We start from the raw sequence: 12,449 nt of genomic DNA on the forward strand, positions 1-12,449 counted from the left end.
TATACACTTATTTCCTATGAACGTAGCCACTTTGACATTTTGAATTAAATTTTCTAAGAGTTTGGTGATGAACTTCGGATAATTTTTCAGACTTTCCTCTGAGACAATGATAATTAAGATCTAGAGATATATCCAAGCATGTTATGTTAGATTGAAAAGTGAAGGCAAGAATATCACCAGATACTCAAGCAAAGGTGTTGTAATGTAGTGCATTATAATCTTCCATAGAAGTACGACTTCACACCTCAATTTCCATAGAACGATTAGTTTCCTGGGAATTCCACACTTAATACACACACACTGATACTCTCACGTATGGAATACACACGAATATTCTTATGGCATAACATCAGTTGCAACAACACCAGCAATGACAACAGAAATCAAACAATACACGAGATTATGAATTCAAAACAGATGGGATTCGCTGAAATCATAATAATAACACCAAGAACAGCAACAACAACACAAACAACGGCAGCAGGAACAATCAGCGACATTAGCAACGAATACCAGTAAAGTGCAGAAATAAACAAACAAACGAACGAACATAATAATAAATGTGTAATATGTGCGGATGTAGATATGTGTGTACATTTGTATGCTTCTTACACATACTCGTGTATACCTTATAGTCAAAGGCAGAAGCATGAATGTCAGTCAGTTAGCCAGTCGCTATACATTATGGATATGAGTCTCATATGAGTAATGTGAGCATGAAATTCCATCAGAAAGCAATGACGAGTCGAGTCGTTGGCTTAATGAAGGTGTCGTCTTCGTTGTATGCATTTATGCGTATATCTGTAGGTTCCTTGAAATGTATGAATGACGGTGCGATAAGCTGAAATCATTTCCCCACAGAGAAAATGGTAATTTTCCCACACTACCACTACTAACACACAGTCTCACTCACACGTCAACACAACAAATCATCAGCAACAGTAGCAATGAAAACAATTGCATTGATATTTCATGTTCACTTATTTAGATTGTTACCAAACAATAAAACATGAAAAATAAAAGGGCAAATGGAGGAATAAAAAATACAACTAAAGTGAACTTCGAAGTAAATTTGAAAAAAATAAAATATGTAACATAAAAAACCAATTCCCATAGGATATTTGGGGATTTTATAAATTTATTCCGTTTTTGTTTGGTATAGGGGAATATTAGGGGCACAATGTTGCGTAGGCAATGCATTAAAGAAACACGTGTATCTGAGAAAATTAGGTTATTTAGGGACATTTAATAAGAACTTCGAGCTATTATTACACAGGGGATCTGAACAATACGTTGAATTCCACTAAAGGTGGAATTTAGTAGAGTTTAACTTCATTCTGGTGCAATTCTTAAAGCGTCGGACAAACATTCAGAAGGACATGATCAAGAAAAAAAGTTAAATGTACAACGTGAAATTTGTATGCCCTCCACCATTTATTTGCAATGAAGTTTCCAGTATATACTATAGTCCACAGAATGATTTTGAAAGGTGTGGCTAAGTATTAAAGTTAAATAAAATAACTGGTTGTATCGTCGTTATATAGGGGACATATTAAAAATATAGACCTGTACCGACCATTTTCTAAGGGGAAACAGAAATACAAAATTAGCGTTAAATTTTGGCAACATTTTGAGCACCATTATTAGTGATCTATACCTAACTCTGTCTACCCAATTTTTATAAATATACTGAAATATATGGAACATTTTAAAGAATGAACATTTTAAAGAGTGATTTAAGTCGAGATCGTATTAAAACTTCGAACGTCAGAAGGTTCCATTGTATGGGAGCTATATCTAAAACTGAACCTTTAACCCCACAAAGTGGTTCAAAAACCAACCACAGATACGGGACATCTTTATATGGGACTATGTTTTTATATGGACTACGAACTTCACACAAAAAAAACTTGTTTCTGTGAAATTTCTCTTTTCTAGCACTTTGGCAGACTTCTTCTCAATTTGTCCAAAGGTGGCTGTTACCGCTCTCAATGTCCAACCCCTTATTTTGTTGTCATCGGAGTGCCATTTCTGTACACTTTTCCAGCAGGATGTTAAAAAGGTCAAACGACAAACTATCACCTTGTCTGAATCCTCGTTGGGTATTAAGGGGCTCGGAGAGGTCCTTTTCGAATTTAACTGCTGATCTTGTGCCTGTTAAAGTTATCCTGCATAGCTGAATTATGCAGGAATGCCAAACGCAGACATGGCTTTATACACCTCTGAACGGATATGGAATGTGTCGATGTGTTTTTCGTGGGTCTTTTCCAGGATTTGCCAGGTCTGAAGCCACATTGGTATGGTCCAATTACGTCATTGACCATTGGCCTCGGTCGTTCACACAGTACACTGGATAGCACTTTATATGCGATGGGAAGGAGACTTATTCCTTTATAGTTGGCACATATCGTATTGTCTCATTTTTGTGTACTGAACACAGGATGCTAAGATTCCAATCATTTGGCATACATTCCTCTAGCCAAATTGTACAAATGAGCCGGTGCATTTGACCACCAGTCTTAAATAGTTCGGCTTGTAACCCATCAGTACCTGTTGCTTTATTATTTTTCAGCCGATTGATTGCTATTCTGACTTCATCATGGCTAGGTGGTATACACTCTATACCGTCATCTGTTATTGGTTCTGGGGTATCCTCTTCACCGCTACTATTTGATACCAGAAGTTTTTCAAAATGCTCCTTCCAGATCGTCTGTACGCTGTCTTTATCTGTCATCAGGTTTCCTTCTTCATCTCTACCGGAGAATGTGCCTGTACCAAAGCCTCCGGTTTAGTGTTTTACCTGTTGGTAGAATTTTCGGACTTCATTCTGGCTCCTGTACATCTCGATTTACTCAGGCTTACGTTTTTCTTGTACTCTCTTATTTATTTATTTTTTTTTTTAAATACGTTTCTCCTCTCTCCTTTTCTCCCGATAGTAACTCATCGCATTACGCGTTGCTACTGTCCGCAGGGTTGCCCTATACGCTGCGTTTTTCATATCAGTAGCATTACGACACTCCTGATCGTACCATGGCACAGTTGTCGCAATCACAAAATTTTTGGCCAAAATTATTTTTTTGAAGTTTCATATTTTTATAATTTTTTTGCGCGGAATAATAAAAAACACTTCAAACCATCAGAAAATAATTGGTTTTTCTAAATACCATTAATAGCCGCTCGTTGGTGTAATGCTAAAGTTGAAAATTTTTTGTATAAAAAATAGAACAAACTGTGTGCTGTAAAATATATACTTTTTGGTGTGCTGTGTGGTCGAATGGGTATACGAAATTCAGACCAAAGTTATTATGAATTGTTATTATATATTGTGTGTATATTGAAAATTATTTTTTACAAATATTTTTGAAATCTTCTTAAACTTTAGAAAAAATGTAAAAATATCGTCTCCTCCAAAAAAATTTTGGAAGCTGGCAGGGGTATGTACTATCATATTCAGATGAAATATTTTGCCTTATTTTGCCTTTTTTAGAAAAAAATGTATTTTTCTACTTTAAGTTGATTGAAATTTTTTATAAATTGATGTTTTTATTGTATATAGTATTGAACTGAAAATGTGGGATAAAGAAAAAGTTTCATCCGATTTTTCTTAAAATTGATATTTAAGGTTTTAATAGTATAAAAAACATTTCTGCAACATTTTTTGAAAATTGGCCCACACTGTGACATAGCCGTACCGTCCGATTTAAGATATTTTAAAGATGCTGCTGAATGCAGAAACAAAATATATAAAAATGACAGATTATTACACGCTATTTAATAGAGCATTGGATACATCTGATCCATTTATATCATCTATACGCCTAAACGCCCACGGTTAAACCTGCCATCTGAAGTAATCGAATTGTTAGTTTGTGAACTAAACTGTGAATTACGGCCCGCGAATGATACTGGTTGTGATGAAACCACAGATGAAGAATTCGAAAAAGAATATGGCGATGAAAATATAGTTCTGGAAATCGAAATATCTACATATATTCAATAATTAATTAATTTAAAACTTAATAGAGTTCTTTTATTTTCTTTACTTAATAGTATGAAACAACTGTTTTAAGTCATACTTTTTTAAAAATAGTAAATTTTGAATTATGTTACCGCATTTTATTTTGTTTTACAACTCATGTTTGTACTAAAACATCACATTTTGTACCCTAACATTTGTATGCCTTTGCATATCTAAAAACCTAATAAATAGTACTATATTGTACCTTATGATTGCAGAAACGCGTTTTAACGGATTTGCAATAAATATTAATATTATTATAATAAATATTAATCTATTTATAAACGAAAAGTATACATTATGTTGTATTAAATAATTTTGGCCAAAAAAATTGAATTGGGACAACTGTGCATGGGTTTCTTGATGGTGGTCTTTTGTACCCAAGTGTTGCTTTTGCTGTAGTTTTTAGGGAGTGGGCATTTCTCTGCCATGGTGCTTCTATGTTATTATCGGGACAAGGGGTGCTTTCGTCAAGCAGTTGGTTAAGTTGAGCGGAGTAGTACATTAAAGTACATTAGATCGCACCTTTGCTGCTACATTAAGGCGGGTGCGTACCTTGGCTGTCACAAGGTAATGGTCCAAATCGATATTCGCTCCCCGGATCGATCGGTCGTCTAAAACACTGTATGAAGGCCTTCCGTCTATCACAACATGATCGATTTGATTTCTAGTTGTTCGATCGGTAGAAATCCAAGTGGGCTTGTATATATCGAGATGCTTAAATCTGGTGCTGCTAACTACCACGTTTTTTTTGCTGCCGCAAAGTCAATCAATCTCATGCAGTTGTCTGATGTTTCTTCATGGAGGCTGAATTTTCCGACGGTGGGGCCAAATATATTTTCCTTCCGATTTTTGTATTAACATTTTAATGTCATGACCAGGGCAACGGTCATATGCTGTTTCTAGGCGCTCGTAAAATATGTCTTTGGTCTGTTCATCTTTATCTTCGTTCGGAGCATGGGCGCAAATGAGACTGATGTAGAAGAACGGATTATAGCAATTCGCTCATCTACTGGAGTGAATTTGGAGACGACGTCTTTTATTCTCCTGTTAACCATAAATCCGCAGCCAAATACACGTCTCGTTTCATGGCAGCTATAACACAGGGCGTAATCATCTGATTTACTTACGCCAGTCCCTTTCCATCGCATTTCCTGTAAGGCAATAATATCGGCTTTGTACTTCTTGAGTACATCCGCCAAAGCCAACACTGACGCAAATTTATACTTCAAATGTGAAACGTAGATTCAGGATGATGTTTTCGAACGTGATGCTGAAAATTGGACAACATTTTGATGGACCGCGTCCAACGACTGTTTCTTTGCATAACAGCATTCTTATCTAGAACTGTAGTTAATGAAGATCACTTCTAATCGGTTCGGAGTCAAATATAACTCTCATATATATTTAATCCGATTTTAGGTAAATGGTACGGCAATGGGCTAAAATTGTCCAAAGAACTTGAAATTGTGTACTAAATATATTTTTTAGGCTAGAATGACATAAATTAAATTTGATACAAACTTGTTCAAATATCGATATAGCTGGCATATAAAATTCCGACTGCATCAATTTTAAACGCTCTACATATACCCAAACAGCTGGATATTTTGAATTGAATTCATATTTTATGTTTCTCGAGGATATGGTGAATATCTTTTGGTATTCTATATAAGTTCGGTTTTATATCTGCTCTCTTAAAGAAAGATCTCACGTCCGAACACACTTATTGTCAGTTTTACTTGTTCCCATAAACAAATTATGTTCAATTCAACTCCGCCATGATGGAACATATTATCTGCCATACCTAACAGCTACATCGAAATTTTAATATATGCATGCTTATTGCATGCACAATAACTACCAAATGAAATTCCTACAATTTGGAACACACAATGTACCGAACCACTTGTCCACCCCTCTAACAAACTTCAGCGGAAACTTTCACCCTCATGCATTTTTGTATGCATAAAATTACTAGCGATTTGTTTTATACAAATGTTATTTTTATGTTTTGTGGTGGAATTTAACAAGCCCACGAATAAATCCATTGTAATCACGCAAAACTCGACAAGAGCATACGAATACACACACACACCGACAACATTTTATCATCAAAAAGGCAGTTTATGACAAAATCCTCACTTTTTGCGTTTGGTGTGCGCTCAATGCTATTTCCGTTCCTTTATTTGACACTCAACGGAAAGCGGAATAAGCTGTACCTCCCCACCAGGCAACCAAAGCATACAGCAACGCAACGATGCCAATCGAAACCATTAACAAAATTGCGGTCGGTTAAAGGCACAGAACAGGCACATCAAAGGCCACCATCAAACGTTAGAATTAACACAGAACACAGCAAAAGGAACGAAAACCACAACAACAACGAAAAAAAAACATGAAATTAGTTATGCATTAAATGACGTAGAAAACTGTTGGGGATACAGAGAATATCGTTACGAATCTACTTAAAATGTTAAATAATTGAAGATAAAATAACGATATATATATTTTTTTGATATGAAAATTAAAGTGGGGAAAAACTGGTATAATGTTTTGCTTTTTTGCTTTAATGAAGTTTTTATTATGTTAACAGTTATAAGCGGAAAATGTTTTGGAAACGTTAAAGTTGGGAGGGAATATAAAAAATATTGGTACTTAAATTGTTTAAAATATTAGTAAAGGAATATATAACAAAGTCAAAAATTCGTTATCGGTGTGCAATAACAAACTAACTACAAGAGACACAATGAATAATAATGAATGTGTTGCAATATTTTCCATAGCGACACTTTTGGTAACCACATTTCTTATTCCAAAGATGTTGAATTTCCAACCATTTCGGCAATAGTGGTTCTCAAACTTCGAACGCATTTTTTTTTCTGTAAACCGAGAATATGTGGGGTCTTATAATAACAAAAACAATAAAATCTTTCTTCCATTTTGAACAAAAAATGTTTACATTTTGGGCAAAAATTACGTCCAAAGCACATAATACCCTGAAACATCGTCAACTTTAAAACAGGTATGCACGTATGGCTATGATAACTTCAAATCGAATCAACCCAATGGAAACGTCTAGTAGAGCCCGCAAAGCAATTGAATTTGAATAAATTGTGAATATTTGGCTCACAGTTTTCATCGAATGGAAAGGCGAGGTGCATCATGAATTCTTGCTGCAAGATCGGACGCCCAATAAGTGATAATAATTATAAGTTATGCCTCGAATGCGCGAAGCAATTTGTCAGAAATGCACTGAACTGCGGAAATTGAAATTAGATATTTGCAACATGATAGCGAATTTAAACCTTTGCCATGCCTCAATCAACGTATTCATCCGCCATTCTGAGAATAATCTTGTGTAGACGAAAATAGTCGACCAAGTATTTATTTTTCATTGGCTGCCATGGCGGATGACCCATTAATTCCACTTTTTGGCCAGTCAGAAAGACGTTGGCATTTCATGGCATGGAGAGCAACGAACGCCTTTGTTTCTATGTCGAATTTTCCGAAGACTTCAGGCTAGCACATTGTTATGTATTATCCAAAATTTTACAGCGGAACAGTTGCCAGACGCAGCTCCCATATAAGGGTACCCACAATCCGTTTTTTGGGGTCGAAAACCCCTTAGTCTAATAGCACCGCAGCATCACACGGCGAATACGTAGACAATCAATATCAAGAAGTTATCTACAGATTGAAAAATAAGGTATTTGTGCAAGTTCAACGAAAGCACCAACTTTGATTGGTCTATCACATACTGGTCGAACACCGTAGGTTGTGTCATTCGGAGAGTATGCAGAAGGCATACCACACAACCACAATATCCACGATGCTGCTAAAACAACTGTTGGTCTAGATAAAAAACAGATTCCTTTCTGCATGTTGATTATGTACGGAGACCACCTCCACTAAGTACAGTATTTATCCCAAAGACTAAACAGGCAAATCAACTCAAAAAATAAGGGATCCGACTGTCTTCAAGCACTCTACTGAACTTCACACGCAGACCCTGCATGCCTTATTTATGTACTTACTAAATCTCCAATATCATTTTAGAAACAATAAATTCTTCTGGGACAGGAATCCTTTATACGAAAATTGATTCCGAGAACAATGCCGTGTTAACAGAAAACAAGTCCTTCAATTGAAGTGATAGTACGAACGTTTCGTCCCGAATAAATTAGTATGTTACTGTCCCTTTGTCACAGTTGCTCCGGTATCGCCACGAAATAAATTTCTTCTAACCCTGGTTTTTACTGGTTTTTATACCCTTCAGCACACTGTGGTACAGGGTATTATGTCTTTGTGCATATGTTTGTAACATGCAAAAATAATCGAGATAGACACATGGTTCCTTTTGAGAATATACATAGAATCACTTTCTAAGTCGATTTATGCATGTCCGTCCGTCCGTCTGTCTGTCCATGTTAAATTGTAAACAAAGTACAGGTCGCATTTATGATCCGAATTGGATGAAATTTGGCATAGGTCACTTATTCGGCCGAAGGACGAACCCTGTTGAAATTGGGAAAAATCGGTTCAGATTTAGATATAGCTCCCATATATATATTTAACCGATTTAATGTAAACGGTCCGTATATATCTTTCGATTTGCACGAAATTCGGCACAGCGTACTGAATTAAGCCTAGAATGATGTGTGCTAAGTTTCGAAAAAATCGGTCCAGATTTATATATAGCTCCCATATATAGTTTCGTCTGATTTTATGTAAATGGTGCCCCAAAGTCCCTATATATCTTACGATTTGCACGAAATTTGGCACAACGTACTGAATTGAGCCTAGAATGATGTCTACCAACTTTCGAGAAAATCGGTCCAGATTTAGATATAGCTCCCATATATAGTTTCGTCCGATTTCATGTAAATGGTGCACCAAAGTCCCTATGTATCATTCGATTTGCACGAAATTTGGCATAACGTACTGAATTGAGCCTAGAATGATGTCTGCCAACTTTCGAGAAAATCGGTCCAGATTTAGATATAGCTCCCATATATAGTTTCGTCGGATTTCATGTAAATGGTGCACCAAAGTCCCTATATACCCTTCGATTTGCACGAAATTTGGTATAACGTACTTAATTGAGCCTAGAATGATGTCTGCCCAGTTTCATGAAAATCGGTCCTGATTTAGATATATCTCCCATATATAGTTTCGTCCGATTTCATGTAAATGGTGCCCCAAAGTCCATATATATCTTTTGATTTGCACGAAATTTGATACAGCCTAATCATTTAGGTCTAGAATGATGTCTGCCAAGTTTCGTGAAAATCGGTCCAGATTTAGATAGATATAGCCCTTTTTATTATAAATTGATTTTAAGTAATTGACGCACCATATATGTATATTTTCGCCCGATTTCAAGTAAATTGGGCATCAAACTCCTCATGTTAGTCAGATTGACATAAAAGTTTGCACATCGTACAAAATTGAGCATAAAATTATATAGTTGCGTTTTCTAGAAGTACAGACAACGGATGACCTATTTATATTTGTTTGAAGTCGATTTACACGATCTAGGTAGATTCACATATAGATAAATATCACATACTTTATTTCATCCAATTTCATGCTAATTGTCCTGTTTAATATACCCATAGTGGTGAAGGGTATCATATAGTCGGCCCCGTCCGACTTTTACACTTTCCTTACTGGTTTACTATATTATATGATGCACAGGTAACAAACATCCCCTCATATATGGTACATACCGAATTTATGCTCAAGTATCAGTCAGTCCACAAATTCCGTTTGACGTTACCAAGGATTGCTGTCAGTCTCTTTATCAACCGATTAAAGTAAAGAAGTATCTTCAATCTCTCGGACTTTATTTTTTCTCCAAATACCTTACGCTACTCGCATACCGGACGCCGTGCTCATCAGCTCGAATAAAAGGAAGACAGATGTGCGCCAACTTTCCATCCTGTGTACGTTGCTGATGCCCACCGTTTAACTACCTGCAATCCAACACAGTCACTCCAGGTCTGTACTCTAAACATTTCGTGTCTAACATGATTTTGCAGTTCAAGACAAGTATCCCCATCAATCATGGGATTAATTACAACAATGCAATGCCAATATTTTTGTGACACTTGGGCTAAAATACGGATTCTCAAATAATACCTCAAACTTACTTAAATTCACATTCCACAACCCTATAACTGAACTCAATGCAAGTGTACCCCATAATACAAGAATCATAATATTGAGGTTAACCCAATGCAATATAAACTATGTACACATGTACTTCCTCATTTCCAATTACTGGAAATCAATTGACTTTTTTGTATTTGTTCAATTGGTTGATTGGTTGCAATAAAATTGGGGAAAATCTGCATAAGTCATACTTTTTTTGTTATTCTGGTGCTTTCTCCGGATGTTCAACTTAAGTTATTTGCATGAGAAATTGAAATGGGTTAACGAAATTGTAGCTTCATGTTTTTTTTTTTTTTTTTTGTAGCAACAGTCTATAGAATATTTTTGCCTTGTTGCCGATATTAGCAACATCAAACTCAGTCCCCTGTAATGTTGGGTTTTCATTAACCCCATAATGTTTGAAATTTCATAAAAGGACTAACCAAACTGATGAAAAGGGCCAAAAAGTAAGTGGAAATAAAATATTCACACAGGGTAAAACAACAAAAGTACCTTTATGAAGCTACTGAATCCTTTGCTTGAAAAATACACACTGCCACATACACAAAGGTACTTAGTGAGGGAGTATATACGCTTTTGTGTTACGTTTTGGGTATGTAACGTACCCAAAATGTAAATCATTTAAAGCAGCCAAAAATTCAAGATAAAACTCTAATGAACTGCCAGGGGCCATTTCCACAACTACAGCAAAAAGTAAAAACAAAAACTGAAATTCTCTGAATTGAGTTTGTGTGTGTGTGGGTGCGTGGGTCTTTTGATGACGGTTATTGCTGTTTCTTCTTCTTCTTCTCAAAAATAAAGGTTATGTCTGGGTTCATTATATATTCAACCATCATCGTCCCCACCATTACCAACTAACACCAGCAAACTTCATTTTCCGATACACTTTTTCCCCAACATGACTTTTCCTGCAATGCAAAAATATTCGTTAACATTTCATGCTTGACTATCTAAGTGGCAGTGTGTGTGTGTGTTTGTATATGACGAAATATGTAATATTGTATATTTAGAGTAACCCCTTGTCTGGCTAAAAAATTTATCATGTCTGGGAATTGGAAACAGTCAAATATAACACGTACAAGGTTATAATGTTAAGCCAACATAGTGTTGAATACTGTGTTTTTGGTTTTAAAAATATTTTTTCTTTTCAATTGACTTGGGAGTTGTTTATAGTCTGTCGTTAATAGAATTGCACGGTAAATTGACCTCTAGCCCTCCAGCACAATTTCGAGTTCGTTATGGTGTTAATTTCATTACCTGGAGGAAGATACTAATTTGGGGTGGGGCTTCAATCTCACAAGAAGACTATTATATCCAAATTATTACTGGAGGGTAGTTCAAAGCTTGGTATTTCTTCAATAAGTATTCGCTAAAAATTCAAGATGTAATAAAAAATATTATTTTAAAAATCCACGCCCTTGGTAGTCCTTGAAATAATATTCTTTTAAATTATAAGCGCTGTCCTTAACCATAACTGGAACCCCATGAAAAATTTCAAATCGATCAGCGTTATATTTCCACCCTATAGTGTGGTAATGGATTGCTAAAAAATATCTAAATACGTAAGCACCTCTACATATTTACGGGTAACACCCACATCCGAGTACATACGACAATATAATTGGTATCAATTTAAAGGCCGACGACTCCTCTTGGATCCACTTCTCGGGTCTATGTCCTTCAGGGGTAAATATATACGCTATAGAATTACAAATTTTGTCATTTTTCGCACAAAAGTCAGGGTCCATTTAACCCGCTAAATATTGACTGAACTTTATGAAAACAGTCATACTTATTCCTTGGCCTGATCCCCTTATCCATTTAAAATTTCGTGATGTTTTGAATATAATTGCGGCCTCTAGAGCGACCAGAAAAACCCACAAAAATTAAGTATTTGGTCCAAAAACAATAGGGGTCTTTATTGGCCAGAACCCATCCTATATGCAAAATTTCGTGAAGATTGGTCCATAACTGTGGCCTGTATCGTGTTTACAAATTATAATGGACGGACGGACGGACGAACCGACACACATGTCTAAGTCGACTCAGCTAGTTGCGATATGACGATCGGTATACTTAAAGGTGGGTCTAGGACCAATATGTCGCGGCGTTAAAAACTCTTGGGGCTGCACAAAGCTATAATACATAGTTGTGTAGGGTCTATTCGCCCTGAAAAATATTCTTTAATAAATCCACGCCTCAGTTGGCCCTTGAAAAATATTCTTTAATAAATCCACACCTCAGTTGGCCCTTG

At 35.9% G+C, this 12,449-nt stretch overlaps 1 protein-coding gene across 1 annotated transcript in view; it reads right to left on the reverse strand.

Moving 5' to 3' along the window:
• The window catches only part of LOC133333304 (uncharacterized), a gene marked incomplete at its 5' end in the record, with an annotated part of 42,043 nt that extends 31,167 nt beyond the window's left edge, over positions 1-10,876 (reverse strand). The window contains one exon of the mRNA XM_061541619.1: positions 10,801-10,876. Within this exon, the coding sequence (XP_061397603.1) occupies positions 10,801-10,876 (76 nt within the window). The remainder of the gene's footprint in view (positions 1-10,800) is intronic.
• Between the last annotated feature and the right edge of the window lie 1,573 nt (positions 10,877-12,449).

Source organism: Musca vetustissima, unplaced genomic scaffold, assembly GCF_032173495.1.
Source record: "Musca vetustissima isolate MV318-11 ecotype Yass unplaced genomic scaffold, APGP_CSIRO_Mvet_v1 utg30379, whole genome shotgun sequence".
NCBI lineage: Eukaryota > Metazoa > Arthropoda > Insecta > Diptera > Muscidae > Musca > Musca vetustissima.